This window comes from Lagopus leucura, unplaced genomic scaffold (assembly GCF_019238085.1).
Source record: "Lagopus leucura isolate 7727_CA_CO unplaced genomic scaffold, USGS_WTPT01 Super-Scaffold_1, whole genome shotgun sequence".
NCBI lineage: Eukaryota > Metazoa > Chordata > Aves > Galliformes > Phasianidae > Lagopus > Lagopus leucura.
The window spans coordinates 41,198,811-41,217,502 of record NW_024962250.1 but is presented as its reverse complement, the minus strand read 5'-3'; the positions used below and the strand labels follow the sequence as shown (position 1 = coordinate 41,217,502).

General features: G+C 52.5%; 1 protein-coding gene across 1 annotated transcript; it reads left to right on the top strand.

Annotated features, from left to right (window-relative positions):
* The first annotated feature begins 593 nt into the window (after window positions 1–593).
* ERO1A (endoplasmic reticulum oxidoreductase 1 alpha) lies at window positions 594–17,137 on the top strand. The gene is made up of 16 exons (XM_042867934.1): window positions 594–725; window positions 4,899–5,018; window positions 6,398–6,481; window positions 7,915–7,953; window positions 8,238–8,314; window positions 8,402–8,475; window positions 8,839–8,959; window positions 9,634–9,671; window positions 10,795–10,806; window positions 11,869–11,895; window positions 12,088–12,180; window positions 12,987–13,233; window positions 13,975–14,044; window positions 15,030–15,116; window positions 15,616–15,749; window positions 16,735–17,137. Exons 1-16 carry the CDS (start codon window positions 618–620, stop codon window positions 16,793–16,795), a joined length of 1,392 nt encoding a protein of 463 aa, XP_042723868.1. The 5' UTR covers window positions 594–617; the 3' UTR covers window positions 16,796–17,137.
* Window positions 17,138–18,692: the final 1,555 nt, after the last annotated feature.

Below are 18,692 nucleotides of genomic sequence, written 5' to 3'. Positions count from 1 at the left end.
GATATCATTGATAAAGACATTAAAGAGCACCGGTCCCAAGACAGACCGCCGGGATGCTGCTCGTCACTGGCCTCCACCTGGACACAGAGCCATTGACGACCAACAGGAAATCATTCCTTCATTCCTATGGGAAATTATTCCATTATTCCTACGGGAAACACGACACGAGAAATACAACAGCAACGTGCGATGGAGCGAATTCTCAGCTACAAGCCGCAATTTTTCAACGCAGTCACCACCGCCGTGTATTTTCTCTATCCCGCCCCTTTGCTCCCGTGACGCTGTGTCAGCGAGCCCCTCCGCTGCCGTCTGTCACAACGCCCCGCAGCGCGGGCACAGGGCCGCCGTCCCACCGACACGCAGCCCAAAACAGCGGGCGTTACTTTTGGTGCGGCCCTCGTGGATGGAACCGGCTTTATTTCGTGCTCGCGTTCAGCCCGGGGCGGGGGAGAGCAGCGCTCCGCCCGCTGGGAGCCCCGTCCGGCGACGAAACGCCGCCGGATCGTTGCCAACGCAGTCAGTGGGCGCGACGTGCCGGCGCAAGGCGGGACAGAAGCCGGCAGCGGAACGGGGCGGAGCGGAGCGCGGCTCCTCCGACCCTCGGCGGCGGCGCTGAGATGGTGGCGGGCGGAGCGCTGCTGCGGGCGTTGGGTTTTGCCACCCTTCTGCTGCCCGCAGCTCCCCGAGGGTCGCCCGGATCGGCGGAGCGCCGCTGCTTCTGCCAGGTGAGCTGCGAGGGTTGGCGGGAGGCTGCGCTCGTTGCGTGGGGCGGCCCGAGCTTGGGGATCGCAGCACGCGGTGCCTTCCGAGCTGCCATCCTAGGGTTGGTGCCTGGAGGTGGGTCGCCGCTCGCTTCGCTTTGCGTGAGTGCGAGTGGCTGCGGTGCGCTCGGCGGCCGACGGTCCGCTCAGAACTGCGTGAAAATCAGTGCTGAAACGTGAATCGGAAGCCGGGAGTGGGAAAAAAGGCGCGGGGCTGGGGCTTTGCCTTCTGCGTGGTTTGTGATGGAAACGGCAGATCAAAACCAGTGCTGATAGAGAGCTGAACCTGTGCTTTTCATTTCTTTATCGCTGTGCCTTCCTGCTTTGTGAGGTTTGCCTCGTCAGGCTGAGTCAGGAGCACGGTGTGGTATGAGCAGCCCTTGCTCCTAGAAGCTCTGCTGTTCTGGCCACGATGATGGCTTGCAGGCTTCGTTCCTTGGGCACAGAGAGCTGGCGTTGTGCTGTGGTTTGTTGCTGTTTTCTTCGGGGGCTGTTCCTCTGGCCAGGTGGATGATGGATTAGGGGTGATTCTGGGCAAGTGACTTCCTTGTTATCTGAGCAGACTTTCAAGCCACTCTTGCATTCTTGTTAAACTGATGCTTCCCAGAGGGCTCTGCTGTCCCTGTGGGAGGGAACAGGGGGTACTGCCCAGAACACTGGAATCACAGAACCACAGAATGGCCTGGGTTGCACAGGAGCACAGTGCTCATCCAGTTCCAACCCCCTGCTGTGTGCAGGTCACCAACCAGCAGCCCAGGCTGCCCAGAGCCACATCCAGCCTGGCCTTGAATGCCTGCAGGGATGGGGCATCCACAGCCTCCTTGGGCAACCTGTGCCAGTGCCTCACCGCCCTCTGGGTGAAGCTGGAGCTGCAGATTCTTTTCTAAGAGATACTTGCAGGTGATACATACTCTCTGTAGTGTTCCTGTGCTCTGTTCTAGCTGCATGTGGGAGATGCAGAAAGGAGTTTGCTCTGTTTCCTGCCCAGCTGTGCAGTAAGTGGTGGTGTATGGGTTAGGGAGGGAGCCTGTAGCGAGAAAAGAAAGCCCTAAATCCACAGCCCAGGAGCATTTCTGTGATGTTGAGTGAACTGGGAAGAGATGAAGATCGCTGCTGGAACCTGGGATGGAGACAAAGGAGAACGAAGCAAAGGCCAAACCTAAGGATGACACAGAGTCCACGTGAGGTGATGTTCCAACCTGTGGTACGCACCCATGGAGGATACATCAACGCTGTGGCACTTTGGAGAGCCAGCAGAGCACATCCCTGGCTGCTTGCTCAGCAGCTGGAGCCATTGGGGTGTGCATCTGTCCCAGCGGCTCCATTACATCTCTCCCCGCTGGGCAGACCCAGCCCTGCTGCCCATCCCATGCCATGCTGGGCTCCCACACCCTGCCTGGGTGGAGCAGAACCCATGGCTGCTGCTGAGCTCAGTGATTTCACAGGTGCCAGGAAGCGTGTGGCACCCGTTTGAGACTTGATGAAGTTCTGTTTCATCTGAAACAACTGTTCACGTTGTTGCAGGCTGAAGACAGATGTTTCGGGAGTAGGGAAGGTGTCTTAAGGCATCACCCTCTCAGGAGTGTGCTTACCTGGAGTTCTTTACAGGGTGATATTGTGCTGGGTTAGCTCTAGCTCGATTTGGCCGCTACACCTTGCAAATTCAGGCCTGGTACAAACATTATACAGAACCATGGAGTGGGTTGGCTTGGGTGGGACTTGAAGGCCATTCAGTCCCACAAGCCCTGTTGTGGGCTGGGTGCCCCCCAGCCCATCCACAGCCTCAGGCACCTGCAGGGATGGGGCACCACAGCTCCAGCAGCGCCAGCTGGAGATTGTACAGATGTTTCTGAAGGTAATTTCTAGAGCAGCTGAGGCATGGCCCAGTCTGCAGGCTGCCTTGCTCAGGGGTTGCCAGGTTTCCAGGAATGTGTGGTTTGGGGTTTTCTATTTTTGTTGGTTAGCCCTCTTAATTTTGAAACAGGTTTATGTTGGGTAACTGGATTACCAAATGGGTGCTGGTATTTTTTTTTTTAATGGGGGTGGTTTAGGCTAGTGGAAATCTTCATTGCTATGCTGACAATCTTAGCTTCCATTACTTTGCAAACTTACTTTGCAGAGTACAGTACAGTGGGGTGTTGGGCTTCAGTGTGAATACAAGAAACAGAAGCAAACCTGCACAGCACAGTGACTTAGCACTAATGATTGCTCAGGTGGCAAAGGGCACTGGGGCTCACTGTATTTCCCTTCACACCCACTTAAATCAGCGTGGCTCAGTCTAAACCATCAGTGCCTTCAATGAAGAAGTTTTGTTTCCTAAGCACCGAGTCCCACCCTGGGTCTGAGCGTGGCTTCCTTCCCCTCCTGCCCGGGGGAACCTGCAGTTCCTTTAAGGTGCTGGCTGTCCAACGCAGGCTGTGGTTTCTTCCCCTCCCCTTTCTGTGTGCTCTGAGGGCGAGGGCTCATTGCCTTCCTTCTCGGAAAGAGGGCACGGAGCTCTGCTGCTGCAGCTCCTGCAGTGGTGATCGCTGTGGTTCTGGGGAGGTTGATGTGTGCCTCTCTGAGTGACCTGAGGGCTCTCGGATGCGCATCAGGCCATGTGTTCCACGCTTCTCACGTGGCTCTTCCTCTTCTCTCCACACGTAGTAATTTGTTTTGCCCTAATTGCAAAGGACACTCTTCCTTGGAGGCTTTTCCTTGAGGCTTGCAGGGTTGTGGGCTGTGTGCTGGGGGAATGCTGCTTTGTGCTGGCTGCTGCCAGGATCTGCCGAGCTTCTGGAACAGAGGCAGCCAGGGGATTTCTCACTATGAATATCCCACACTCACTTCATAAATCAGCAGTACCCATTTAAAATGACCAATTTGGTCTTAAACTGATCTACTCCTGGTGGATGGCAGCTGCTGACTGTTGTATTGCTACCTCAGCACGCGGGGAAATTCCCTGGTGCCCAACTGAGAGGGAATGAGTGGTATGCTCACTTTGTGCACACGGTGATTTCCCTGAGTGCTCATCATGGGGCTGGGAAGCAGCAGATCTCCTTCTGCTGTGTGTCTTTCTCACGCAGGCAGTAAGCTACGTGTCAGAAAGCCACAGCTGAATTTGTGTTGCTTTGGTTTTATTTTCTGCGGGGCTTTCACACAGCGTGAGTTGTTCAGGATGATGCAAGGAGTATTGGCTTCCTGCAGCAGATCTGCAGCAGATGTTTCCTTGCCAAACGGCTGCCAGGGGCACAGGGAAAGGCTGTTGTAGTCTCTGTGGTTCTAATCACATCACATGGCTGCAGCAGGGACTTTAGCTGAGTGCCGTAACCTTTGGTGGCATTACTGTTGCTTAATTAGACCCTCATGCTGATGGCAGCTGTTAGCTGTGTGCCACCCTGCCCAGAGTGGCATGCTGGTGTCAAACGAGAGCCTGGGCTGCTGTGTCAGCTGGGTTTGGTCTTGATAAAAACATGTGTCTTGTTTAGCTGTGTGTTATCTCTGCTCCCTGAAGAGATGGCAGTGTCTGCCTGATGCCTGTTGCTCTGGCATCAGTAAACTCTTAACATACCTGTGTGTGTTAGGGGAAAAATGTGTTTAATCATAGAACCACAGCATGGCCTGGGTTGCAAAGGAGCACAGTGCTCCTCCAGCTCCAACCCCTGCTGTGTGCAGGTCACCAACCAGCAGCCCAGGCTGCCCAGAGCCACATCCAGCCTGGCCTTGAATGCCTGCAGGGATGGGGCATCCACAGCCTCCTTGGGCAACCTGTGCCACTGCCTCACCACCCTCTGGCTGAAAAACTTCCTCCTCATATCCAACCCAAACCTCCCCTGTCTCACTTTAAAACCATTCCCCTTGTCCTATGGACAAAAATTGCTTGCCCCCAACAACAGGCAAAAGACAGGTCCTAAAGGATGCATCACAAAGAATTCTTTGGCAATTCAGCACGTTCAGCTTTATTGAGCCATTAAAGTAAGAAAAGAGCTCTGAGATCATCAAGTCCAACTGCCAACCCATCACCACCAGCCCACTGAACCAGTGCTGTTTTGCTCTGGTCAGATTTAGGGCAATGACTTGCTGGAAAATGAAAGAAAATCCTGAATGGTGTTACCTGTGCTGACCAAGTTGTTTGTGCTTGATGTTCTGCACCTACAGGTCACTGGCCATTTAGACGACTGCACGTGTGATGTAGAAACCATCGATGCCTTCAACAACTACAAGCTGTTTCCTAGGCTGAATCAACTTCTGGAAAGTGACTATTTTAGATACTACAAAGTAAGTTTCCCATACAAGAAATAGATGAATATTTCTCAATGATTTGCTATCCTTTTTTTTTTTCTTTCTTTCTTTGTCCCATGGAAGTTATTGCTGATCTCTTACAATCAGATACCCCTTTTTCAGCCAGGCTGCCCAGGATCCCATCCAACCTGGCCTTGGATGCCTCCAGAAGTGGGGCATCCTCAGCCTCTCTTCGTTCCACAGCGTTGTTTCCTCTGAGGAGCTGAGGCAGTAGAACAGTTTGTTGAATTAGGGCTCAAAAGAGCTGATGACAGATGTCCAGATTGCATGATGAGGATGCTCTTGGTGTCTTCCTGTCAATGAGGAAAGCCTGGTTTAGCTGTCAGTCAGATGAAGTGATTGCAGTTATGCCAGGCCATCGCTGTTAGATGACGTCTGCTCCCATTCACTGAGATTGCATCTGTGTGACTAACTGTGGGTTTGTTTGGGTGTGCTTGGGTTGTGGCCAGAATCTTACCTGCCAAGGTCATGTGCTGAACAGTGACTGTTTCCTGATTGCTTCAGCAGACAAAAAAGAATTGATGTTCTTCCATAAGAAGGGTTTAAGATGTTCTCAACTTCTTTTCTTATGAAGAAAGGTTGAGGGAACTGGGCTTGATAGCATGGAGAAGAGAAGGCTGAGGGGAGACCTCATGGTGGCCTTCCAGTGCTTGAAGGGAGTGGATAAACAGGAGGGGAACGGCTGTGTGTGAGGGTGGGTGGTGATGGGACAAGGGGAATGGTTTTAAAGTGAGACAGGGGAGGTTTGGGTTGGATATGAGGAGGAAGTTTTTCAGCCAGAGGGTGGTGAGGCACTGGCACAGGTTGCCCAAGGAGGCTGTGGATGCCCCATCCCTGCAGGCATTCAAGGCCAGGCTGGATGTGGCTCTGGGCAGCCTGGGCTGCTGGTTGGTGACCTGCACACAGCAGGGGGTTGGAGCTGGATGAGCACTGTGCTCCTGTGCAACCCAGACCGTGCTGTGGTTCTATGAACTTTGCTGCACTGCAGATTAGAACATCTCCAATCACCAGCAGACCTGCTGGCTCATAAGATGTACAAAATACCCAACCAGAAAGGGTTGTCAGTGCTCAAAGAGCATCAAGGTGTGAGCACAGAACATCCAATAGCACAGTCTTGGCTGTACTGCATGAGTACACACATCCTGCATGGGAGACACGTGAATGAGCGTGGCAGGCTGAGATCAGGCCTTTGAAGTGAAGGAGCTTTGCTTGCACTTGCACTGCAGTGCTCAGCTCTGCGCTGTGTTAGCAGAGGCCTTTCAGTGAGCTAGCAGTGCATGCTGGCAGGCTGTGGTGTGGAAGGTTGGCTTGGCTGCACGGAAGAAGCGTGTAACAGGGTGATGTGTTATTTTTAGGTGAACCTAAAGAAACCCTGTCCTTTCTGGGATGACGACAGTCACTGTGGAATAAGAGACTGCGCTGTCAAACCCTGCCCGTCTGTGAGTAGAGAACCAGTCACTTCTCTGTTTTCTCTGTTGGCCTTTGCAGCAGGTAAAGATCCTTCTGTGCTGGCTGCTGAGCCGCAGTTCTGCTGTGGCTGCAAAAGAGGCTTCCTCAGGCACAGTACTGCTGGGATCCCTAAAGAAGAGCTCGAATGGTGAATTCTGACACCTTGAAGAAAGGCTGGGCTTCTGACAGCCAGCCCTCCACCATTGGAAGCTCTTGGCCTGGCCCCTCTTTTATTTGATGCATTAGTAGAATGATTTTAGGGGCAATCCCCTGGTGCTGTGTACTGTGTTAATTGGCACACGGTCAGCCCGCTACCCTATGAGCTACACAGCAATTTGTTTTGTCTGATGAATTCAGCCAAGCCCTTTCCAGCAGTCTCTATACATAAAATAGCTCTTTCAGAGTCCTGCTTCCCAGCACAAAAGCAGATACCTTTGCCTTTGCATCCTGGACAGAAGGGGTTTGTTCACTGATCTGGAAGAAAACATGGTGACTGCAGGGGTCTGTCTGAAAAGAAGGGGAAAAGAGGGAGGGAATTAGGACTTGGTTGCTGGGCTGGTAGATGTGGTGAAAATGCCCCCAGCCTGGCTCTGTGGGGTGGCAGGCAACTGCAGGCTGTCTTACATGCTCCTGCTGGGGTCTCCAGAGCACTCTGTGTGCTGAGGCTGCACTGGGATATGCTATGCTGGTGGTACAGTGCAAGGGCAGGAGGAGACCCTAATTGCATGCATTTACCAAACAACTGCAGCTTATTTTTGTGCATAGCTTAAAGTATAATGCCATGGAGATGTCTGCCCCTCACCTGGGAGCTCTGTGAAACCTGAAGTAATGCAGCTGCTGGCTTGGCTGGAAAATGTCTGAGGTGATATGGCAGCAACAGAGCGCAATGTGTGCGTGTGAGAACAGCACTCCTTCTATACATTCTGATCTGTATACTACATTCACCTCATTCCCCTCTCCCGTGCACTTCCCTGCCCTTCCAACAGCTCCTTTGGTGGCAATTCCATACAGCTGCTGTGGGAGGCTTCAGGATGATGTATATCAGGGCTGCAAGAGCTGAAAAGAGGCAGCTGGGCTTCTGCCAGCATCACCTGGAGGTGGGGTGGCAGCCAGCAGCTGCTCTGGAGTCTGGGTTGGCATCTTCTACCTTGTGCTTGGTGAGCAGAGCACGGCCTGGTGGAAGGCTGCTGAGCTATTGAGAATGAGATTCTTGCGAAAAACCAAAATAAAACACTGGGAATGTTGCTTAACTTTTGACTGTGGAGGAGCCAGCAATTAGAGATGGTGTAAGCTAAGCTGAGGGATTTTGATTGATTCCTTTTAAGCCCTGGGAGCTGCTGTAACCTTCCTAATCTTTTTCAAACATTAGACTGAAAGGCTTTGTCAGCTTCAGATGTAACACGTGCCCAATTTTGTCTTTCAGGACGAAGTCCCTGATGGAATCAGATCTGCAAGTTACAAGGTAGGTTTGTCTGCATGCACAAAGTGATGCTGCTTGTGGGACTCTGAGTCACTGTGAGTGATAAAAGCCCTTTGGAGGCTTCCCCAGGGTCCAGTGTGTCAGAGCCTGCTGTGAGTCCCTGCAGCAATCCCCACAGCTGCGCCAGGCCCTGACTATTTGCAGACATCTTGTGGAAATATCAGTTGTTAGACTAGAAGTGTTTCTGATGCTTAAACTATATGTGCAGCAAAGGCCAAATTACAACATCAGCATGCCCATGTTTTGATCTGTGCTTCTCAATGCAGTATTCAGAGGAAGCCAACAGCCGTGCTGAAGAATGTGAAGAAGCCAGCAGGCTTGGGGCTGTGGATGAGTCACTGAGGTATGACTTCTTCCCACAGCCCATGCTTGTCTTGAAGGAACCTCAGCATCAGTGCTCTGTCTGATGCTCTTCGTCCTTTCTTTGCAGCAAGGAAACCCAGCAGGCAGTGCTCCAGTGGACATGGCACGATGACTCTTCAGACAGCTTCTGTGAAGCTGATGGTATAACGACCCGTTTGACCTGACCAACTCTAAGCAGCTCAAGTTCTCTGCACAGCTTTGAGGCTAAAGTGTGGTATTCCAGCAAGCCTGAAGTGCATATGTTGTTTCTTCTCCCTCCCCATGCCCTATCCTGTAGAAAAATAATCAAAAGCTTTGCTGCTGCTCAGGGTCCTGCAGCGAGTCAGTGAGCGTGCTCAGAGTCTGCTTTGCCATCTGTGGCGCTGCAGGGGGTCAGTGTGCAGCCAGTGCTGTGCACCTGCCTTTTTGGAGGGCTGCTCAGTACGCAGAGGGGAGGCTGGGTTGGCTTTGGAAGGTGCTGTTTCTTTAGAAGCTGCCGTCACTGACCGGCGTTCTGCTCCACAGACATCCTTTCCCCCGACGCAGAGTATGTGGATTTGCTCCTGAACCCCGAGCGCTACACTGGCTACAGAGGGCCGGATGCCTGGAAGATATGGAACAGTATTTATGAAGAAAACTGCTTCAAGTAGGTGCTTTGGGACACAGGTGCCACACTGGAGTCACTGTGAGCCCTGACTTCTGCAGAGGGGCTGCGTGTGCTACAGCTGCTCTGCTAACCCCCATCTTCCAGTGTTTGCTGCGAGGTGCGGGCTGTGGGAGCAGGGAGGAGCCGTATGGCTGCCCCAGGCTGTTCCTTGTACCACAGCTCTGCAGAGTGGGGTCCAGCAGGCTGTGCATCCCTGGTGTGATGTGGTCCTCATCACGCAGCCCTGTTCTCCCTGGTGTCGTACCACGAGCTCCCTGCCCAGTCTTTGCCAGTGGGATCTCTGCTGAGGTCTGCTCCTGGGGCTGTGCTGGTGGACGCTGCTTGTAGTCTTGTGTGCCTTGTGTCACCTTTCCAGCGATTTCCTCTCTGCACACTGCAGCATCGTTTTGCACCAGGGCCGTGAGATGATGTCCATGAGCACTCCTCTAGGCACTGGATTTTCCCCAGATGTCTTTTTTTTTTTCACAAAGAAGGAAGAAAAAAGAGAAAACCTGATCTCTCTTTACTCTTTTTCTGTTGGAGCAGGAGGACCTCTTAGATCTTCCTAGGCTATTTGGCTGCAGAAAAGTAACTTCTTCCGCTGTTGTTTCTGCACAGTAAGGAGACAGTCATGTATTTACTTACCTAAATGATCTATCTTTTTTTCCTCTTAGGCCTCAGAATGTGAAAAGACCTTTGGCATCTGGTAGAGGTGAGTCACGTATTCATCTTGCTAAGTGGTTTGGTAGCGTACTGCTCTGAGCTACAAGAGCAGCAAATACTGTGTGAGCTACTTTTGCTGAACGAGGGCTGTGTTACAGCTCTTCATCGAGTCTACAATAGTTATGGCCAATGGAATGGTTGTCCAGCACCCAGAAGGAGAAGGAAGGTCTGATTCTCAGGGTCTTGGAGAGGCTGGGGACAGAGCTGAACCCTGCATCAGTGCTTTCTGTGCTCAGCAACGCCAAACCATCTGGGAGGGACTGAAATAAGACCCTGGCTGGGATCCTCGGGGGAAAACATTTAATAGGAGAAACTGCCTTAGAGGCAAAGACTGAACAGTGTAAATGAAAGTTGGGAGGGGTCTCAGGAGCATACAGACAGCTGCGGGCTCAAGGCTGCTAAGAGAGCCCGTGTTTGCTGATGCCACATCATGCCCAGACATTTGAACATCATCAGCATGCTGATGGCCTGAACTCCAGCAGTGTCCTCTAAGGTGATGTCTGGACTTTCCCTAACCTCTGCAGGTGGTTTTCCCACTCCTTTCAGCTTTGCATGGAGGAGTCACACATTAAGCATGGCAATAACGAACTAAGTGCCCTTTAAAATCCCAGTGTTTGTCATGAGAGGTGCTGCTGTTTGGGGCAAGGTATGGGTGAAATATCACAGGCACCACAGAAGGACTGCAGTTCTGTCTGCAAGAAAAGAAACAGGACGAGAGAACAGGGTCAGGCCTGATGCCTGTGTCGATGCAAATGGCTGGTGAGTTGCAGGAAGCAGAGAGTATCTCTGAGTATCTTGTCAGAGGTCATACAGGAGGCAGTTGCCTTTCCTCTTTTCCCGTCTCTGCTTTAACTTCCTTTACAAACACAGACCCCTCCTGTGTGGGTCAGGTTATTGGGAGCATTGCTCACCAGGTACCTCACTGCTGCAGTTAGTGAGATGGTGTTTTGTGTTAGGAAGATGTACGAACCTCCTTGGGAAGGCTCGTCCTTCTGCCACAGCAGGTTAGCAGAGCAATCTTCATGTTTGTGCTTGGCTGTTCAGCTTTGGCTGTGTGTAATTATCTCCTTTATTGTTTTCTCTCCCCACCACTCGCGCCTTCCTCTCATCAGGAGACGACGGAGGTGAGTTGCACACTGTTTTTGCCCATACCAGAAGCAGGTCTTCTGGTTAAAAACACAAATACTGGGAGTCATCAGGATTCATGGTGTGGTTTTTTCAGTGCTGGCTGCTGCTGAGGAAGCAGCTCTCAGGCTGTGCTTTGGAAGACATTTGGTGGGAGCAGTGTGCCTCACTGCAGCTCCCTGCTGGGAGGGCTGAGCCCCGGAGCTGTTTGTGCTCTGTGGTACTGGGCCTGTCTGTGGGACATCCTTCCTGCCTCCAAACTATTTCCAAATCCTTTTCTGTTCTCCAGATTATTTTCAAGCAGGTGGTAGCAAGGGCCAATGTGAAACGCTGCATTGTGTGATTGTACACATTTGGTTGTGCTGTTTCATTTCTTTCTAATAAAAATACCCCCTCTCCACACTCAGCATTAAAGAAAGCAATCTGTGGCCTTTGTTTCCCTGTAGGTCACAGCATCACACAGTGGTTTTGCCCCCCACCAGCTCTTGCCAAGTTGGGTGGGAAGGATCCATGTGTTATATCTGTCTGCTGCCACCACTGCCTTATAGAGACATCAGGCAGACAGAATAGTGGGGAGGAAAACCCTTGGTGCTCTCTTCTACCACCTCTATCCCTGCTTCTGCAAACTGGAGTGAGCAGAGTTGCTCTAGGTCTGGTCTCAAGGGTGGTGTCAGGTTTTTGGCCGTGGGAGCAGTGGTGGGGGGAGGAGGGTGAGGGGTGTCAGAATCACAGAACGGCCTGGGTTGCAAAGGAGCACAGTGCTCATCCAGCTCCAACCCCCTGCTGTGTGCAGGTCACCAACCAGCAGCCCAGGCTGCCCAGAGCAACATCCAGCCTGGCCTTGAATGCCTGCAGGGATGGGGCATCCACAGCCTCCTTGGGCAACCTGTGCCAGTGATCCTGTTCCAGAGCCCAGCCCTGTCATGTTGGTGCATCATCCTGTTGTCCCCTGAAAAGTGTTTCCAACTACAAGCAAAACTAAAAATGCCATGGTGTGGTGGAGCCTTCCTGCTGCTTGAAGGCACTTCAGACTGACGTGCTCTTTCTCCTTCTGTTTGCAGGGCAGACATTTTACAAGTGGTTGAAAGGTAATCCTTCTCTCTAAACCTGGCATCTCTTCTTGGGATGAATGCAGAATGGCCGTGGAGCGGGTGGGGGCTGCTTGCTGCTCTGGGGTTGGGTGAGATCCATCTGACAGTCAGGAGAGGAAAATTCAGTATATGCTTTCAATATCTTAAAATGCTTGTTGTTTATTTTCCCTTTTTCTTCTTTTCCTCCAGGTGTCTGCATAGAGAAACGAGCTTTCTACAGGCTCATTTCTGGTCTCCATGCAAGCATCAACATTCACCTGAGCGCCAGGTACCTCTTACAAGGTAACTGCCACTTCCTGCCTGAGCTCTCCTGCATCAGCTCTTAATTGGCACAGCCTTCAGATCCGTGGCTCAGCTAAATGCCAGTGCAGCCCTGCCAGCAGAGCTCAGTCCTGCTTCTATGCTCCTGTTCTCTCTCCCTCAGCACACAGGTTGTGTAACAAAATCAGGAATGCACTTGTTGCATGCCTTTGGGTGTGCAAATGCTGGGCTCTGCTCTGTGCTGAGCCTTCCTGCACGTATGCCTTTTATTCTTCCTCCATGGTTATTTTGGAGTGTGTTTCTAATTGCATATCTCCCTAGCCTGTTCTTACGGCAGTCAGATAGCAGTAATTTCATCCAGACTGAGAAATGCTTGGCTGGGCTCCTCCAAGTCCCTCGAGCTATTTCCATGTGCCATTCCCACTTTCTTTGCATCCCTTGTCCACAGGCAGCTATCTAACAAATCTCCATTTAACCCTGGGGTTGGAAATACAGGGTGATGTGAGAGCATGATTTGCTTATCCCACACAGCCGGGGTCCGTGCTGAAATGGAATAAAGCTGGTAGGCTTGGTGTACAGACATCACTCTGAACTCCCACAGCTGTATCCTTCAGGAAGTCTGAGCTGTGCCCCACACTGCATGGACAGCGTAGGCCTTGGCCACGGGAGACAGCTTGGAAGAGTTGGGGTTGATGGAAGGGCTGTGGCTTCTGAAAGCTTGGAGCCCTTTGGTTAGAGATGCACGTCACCATTGAGCTTGGGACACTGGGAGGGAGCGAAGCAGAACTGTGTCTGCCCACCTGGTGTCTTTGTTTCTGTGCTCTCAGATACGTGGTCAGAGAAGAAATGGGGCCCCAATGTTACGGAGTTCCAGCAGAGGTTCGACGAGGTTCTCACCAGAGGGGAAGGCCCCAGAAGACTGAAGAACCTGTATTTTCTCTACCTGATTGAGCTGCGGGCTCTATCCAAAGTGCTGCCCTTCTTTGAGCGCCCAGGTTTCCAGCTGTACACAGGGAATCAAAGCCACGATGCAGACATCAAGAGCCTATTGCTGGAAGTTCTCCGCCTGGCCAAGTAATTACGTTTGGTACCCGGGGAGAATGGCTCTTTCCACCCTGGCATCTCTGAGCCTGCTTAACCTTTCGCTTAAAGCTCCTAGAAAGGCAGGTTGTGGGTTCCTTCTTGGAGTGGGATGGCATGATTTGGTAGCGCTGCTGGGAGCTCGTTGGTATCTGCATGCAAATTGCAAAACGGGGTAATTAAGCCCGCTGTTTAATAGCCTAGGCTGGCTTTTTGATTTAGCAGAGTTGAACGTAATAACCTCCTACACATCAGTCCTGAAATTGGCTACCTGGTTGAGTCATCTGTGAAATGCCAGACCTGCTGTCGTGTTTTTTGCTGGAAAAAATGCCAGCCGTGCACCTAATGGGGGGTTGGGCTGATGGGCAGCGCTGGGAGAATGAGGAGCAGGAGGCACCAGAACCAGGTGCAAGTGGGTGTCTCTAACATGGTGGGTGTTTGAATTTCTCTCCTCACGCTGCCATGCCTTCGCTGCTTACGTCTGTCAGAAAACAGACTACAATTGCTTAGAAACCACAGAGCAATTGCTGAGAGCGTCTCCGAGGTGAAATGCAAGCTAAAATTGAAAGCCTCCAAGAGATGGGAGAAGCAAGAAGCTTGCAGTCACACACAGAAAGTCTCCAGCTGTATTTTAACACCTGTCAGCTCTGTTCTCATACCTAACCAAGTACTCCTGTGAACCTGAGTTAAGCTGCACAAACTGCAGGGAGATAAAACATTTTTGTTCCATTTCAGGTCTTTTCCACTGCATTTTGATGAAAACTCCTTCTTTGCAGGGAATAAAAAAGAAGCTGCTAAACTAAAGGTAAGTGCCCAGCCCTTCCTTTTGGGATGCTTTGTACCCGCAGAGTATTCTGGATGTGTCTGGAGTAGTACTGCATCTGAAGGGGACCCAATAGGTTCAAGGAGCTGGATTGGACATCTCCAATTCATTCTGGTTTGGGGAGCTGCATGTTGTGGGTGTTCCTTCGTCATAGAATCACAGAATGGCCTGGGTTCCACAGGAGCACAGTGCTCATCCAGCTCCAACCCCTGCTGTGTGCAGGTCGCCAACCAGCAGCCCAGGCTGCCCAGAGCCACATCCAGCCTGGCCTTGAATGCCTGCAGGGATGGGGCATCCACAGCCTCCTTGGGCAACCTGTGCCAGTGCCTCACCACCCTCTGGCTCCAAAACTTCCTCCTCATATCCAACCTAAACCTCCCCTGACTCAGTTTAAAACCATTCCCCTTGTCCCATCACCACCCACCCTCACACACAGCCGTTCCCCTCCTGTTTATCCACTCCCTTCAAGTACTGGAAGGCCACCATGAGGTCTCCCACAGCCTTTTCTTCTCCAAGCTCAACAAGCCCAGTTCCCTCAACCTTTCCTCACACAGAGCTGCTCCAGCCCTCTGCTCATCTCAGTGCCTCCTCTGGACCTGCTCCCAGAGCTCCACGTCCTTCCTGTGCTGGGGGCCCCAGGCCTGGATGCAGTGCTGCAGATGGGGGCTCCAAGAGCTGAGCAGAGGGGACGATCACCTCCCTCTCCTGCTGGCCGCCCCTTTCTCATGCAGCCCAGAACACAGCTGCCCTTCCAGGCTGCAGGCACTCACTGCTGCCTCACGTCCAGCTTTTCACCCACCAAGACCCCAAGTCTGGCTGCTGCTGAGGATCTGCTCCAGGATCCATTTCACCAACTTGGTTCCATGGAATTTAGCCTGAACAGAATTAACACACTTGGGTTTGGATTAATACATGGAAGACGTGGTTCGTGTGTAACTGTGATCAGTTTACATCTCTTTTCCCCTAGGAGGAGGTCAGGCTACACTTCAAGAATATTTCCAAGATAATGGACTGTGTTGGCTGCTTCAAGTGTCGCCTGTGGGGGAAGCTGCAGGTGAGCTCTGTCAGCAGAGTGGGGCACAACTGGGAGCAGCTCATTTGATGGGACGTGGAGCACAGAGGCGGTTCTTAGATATGTCAGCTCCGAGGTCCAGACCAGTGCCAGTGAGCAGGAGGCTGTGTGAGGATCCTGGGGCTGCCAGCAGCTGCCTGTTGCCTTTGCAGTTGGAAACTGAACTTCCTGCAGCTGCAGGAGGGACCTGGGTGCTGTGGGACCGGGGCTCAGCCAGATCCGTGCTGTGCCTTGTGTGTGGTCAGACCTGGGCAGGAAGCCTTTGCTGGGCAGCTCTGCTGTCTAAATCATGCCAAACAAACAGAACGTCCTGCTCTGTCCTGCTTCCTTCTCTTTGCTGCGTTACGTGAAGGCTGAGCCTTGCCCTGTTAAGTTGATGTCAACAGGAACCTTTGCAAAGACAAGGAAGGGAAGCAAAGTCGGGCTCACGTGCCAGGCTCTGGATGCCTCTCGTGTTAAACCATCTCCTTTTCACATGCAGACACAGGGCCTGGGCACAGCGCTGAAGATCCTCTTTTCTGAAAACCTGATAGAAAAGATTCCTGAGAGCGGCCCTTCCTATGGATTCCAGCTGACGAGACAAGAAATCGTGGCTCTGTTTAATGCTTTTGGAAGGTTGGTGTGAGACCTTGTGCATGCTGCTGCATTGCATCCCTCTGAAGCTTAATCAGCCCATTGGCAATATCAGTGTTAGCTGCTGGTGGCACTTTCTTACAGAGAAGCCCTCAAATGCCCAGTGATGTTCATGTGGAACAGCAGTGGTGAACAATTTAAAGCAACTTGTTTATATGCTGTATTTTTGTAAGGAATTGAAGGAAGTGCTTGGATTAACACACAAAGAACTCAGAGTCTTTTAAGAAATGCTGTGACTGCCCAGGGAGCACGCTGTCCCCAGACAGAGGTTGCTCTTCTTACCTATTTTTGCTCCCTCCTTCAAACACTGCAGTTCTACCAGTTTGTTCCCAGTTCCACCCTCCAGCAGTGGCATTTATTGGGCAGCCATCAGCCCCGTCCCCAGGGGGCAGCAGGATGAGGCTTTGGCAGAAAAGGAGGGGAGCTGTGCAGGTCCTCATCTCTGCTTTCTGTTAGAAAGTGAGCTGGGTTACTCAAAATCATCTTAAAACAGAAGGCAGTCCTGGCAGGGAGAGGCAGACCCTGTCTGTAAGGAAGAGAAAGTCCCAGGCCTTATCCTCAGAGCTCAGTCCTGCATCTTTACTGATGCTCTGTGGCCAGAATGCATTGAGCAAGGAGATGAGGGGCACGATTGAAAGAGACCTTCAGAGGAAGCCAACTCCTCCTGCAGGGAGACGCAGCCATCTGCATGGCTGGTAATGCTATGGTCTGTTTCTTGACCTCCAGTTAATGGGTCTGTCTGATGGCTGCTGAGCTCTGTTACATCCTGTTCCTCTGTCTCTCCGTAACAGAACCTCATGTGTACTTGCTTTAAAAAGAGCCTGGCTGTAACCAAAACCTCATTTAGCTGGATTTCTAAATTCTCTCCCTCCGAGCTGCTCAAAGCTCCCCTTGCCAGCGCTCCCTTTCTTGCTGTATTCAGAAGGCTGTGATGCAGACGTGGCTGTAATGCTTTTGTTGCCCTCAGGATTTCAACAAGCGTCAGAGAACTGGAGAACTTCAGGACCCTCCTACGAACCATGCGGTGAATGCAGCACAGGAAGGCCCAAGCTTTCCTCCTACCTCCTGGGTTCTTCAGCAATAGGCAAACGCCTCAATTCCACTGCACGCTGAGGGCTGCAGGTGAAGGCCACTTGCTGAGCCTCAGGCTCCTGGTTGACTGTCTGTCTGGAAGCTGCTGGTGCCAAATATTTTGTACAAGACCAAAAACCTGCTGTTTTGTATAAAAGTGAAGCTGTACGTAAAGTTTATTTTACATAGATCGTTCTGAACGACTTCTCTAAATACTGCTGTGGTGTTTGAATGGGTGAGGCTGCTCTCTTTACCTTCAGAAGCTGAAGGCAAAGCCTGAATAAAGTTGGGGAAAATTCCTCAATCTGGTCCCTGACTCCATGCTGGCCCTCACAGCATCCTTAGAGAGGCTTAGAGGAACAAATCCTAGAACTGCCTGGGTTGCACAGGAGCACAGTGCTCATCCAGCTCCAACCCCCTGCTGTGTGCAGGTCACCAACCAGCAGCCCAGGCTGCCCAGAGCCACATCCAGCCTGGCCTTGAATGCCTGCAGGGATGGGGCATCCACAGCCTCCTTGGGCAACCTGTGCCAGTGCCTCACCACCCTCTGGCTGAAAAACCTCCTCCTCATCTCCAACCCAAACCTCCCCTGTCTCACTTTAAAACCATTCCCCACCACTCTGGGACAGAACAGGGTGTTGCTGCACTTTTCTGACCTGCTGCTTTGCATCCCGTGCTGCTGGGTGAGCAGATGGCATTTCAGGCCAGTGCTGCAGGGGGAGCAAGGCCCCTTCTTCCTTGCAGAAGACATGGGGTTTGCAGCGTGCTGAAGGAATCCTGCAGCTCACCATTTGGCCACCTCGTGCCTCCATCTTGTGTGAAGACAGGCGAGCAGCAGCACAGGCCCCACTCCTGCCAGGTGCTGAGCTGAAAACAGTGGCTGTGGGTTTTGTTCTTACAAGAAAGCAGAGCGTGGGCATAAAGTAAGGCAAACACAGGGCCAGTGCAGCCCCCCTCCCCAGCTCTGCTGCCAGCAACCAGAGCCGTGAGAGAAAACAGGGCTTTGTTAGAGGCAAGCTGCACTGCTTGCAGCAAGTGCCTGAGGGCACCCACCTGCCTCAGGGCAAGGGGAGCTGAAAGCGAGGCCCCTCGGCACCTGTGGCAGCAGGTTGTGCCAGGAGCCGAGCTGGGGCCCATCGTGCAGCCAGTATTGGAGCCTTTCGATTTTCCCAGCCCTCCTCAGACCATTAAGCCATTAATTGAGGATCAGCTCATCATCCTGGAAGCCGGGTGAGGCTACAAAGGGCATGGATGTCCCTGCGAGGGGCTGCCGCTCCTCGGCTGCCGACGCAGAGCTGAATTCTGCCACTGCAAGGACAAGAAGCTGGGGAAGTAGGACAGAGCTGCCAGCACAGAGCAGAGGCTGCAGCTCCTCCTGGGCCAGGTGCACCCGGCTCTGCTCTCAGCTCCCCAGCAGCCCCATCTCACAGCCCTACAGCCGTCTGCTCAGTGCTGAGGCCTCGCTCGCCCCCAGGTGAGCGCACGCTCTGGTGAAGCAGCTGCGATCTGCAGGGAGCTCAAGGCCATGGCTGATAAACCCGTGGTGTAAGGAAATATGGGAACACGGAGTTGCTGAGATGAAGTTTCTGCCTCCTCCGCAGCTCGGTGCCAAGGAGATGCTGGCTGGGTCACAGCCTGAGAGTAGGACAAAGCACAGCCCACGCAGAAGCATCTCCTGCCCTGGGAGCTGCAGGCACAGGAGCAGAAACCAGAGAAGGGCAAAAGGTGCAGCTTGAGCCCCTTGTTCCCAGGCCTGGAGGAACAGCAGTGGATAATTCCTGCCATGCTGTAAGGTGGGGGGGCTGCAGACCCCTCCCCCAACCCACCTGCAGGCGCTCCCAGCACAGCCATGCA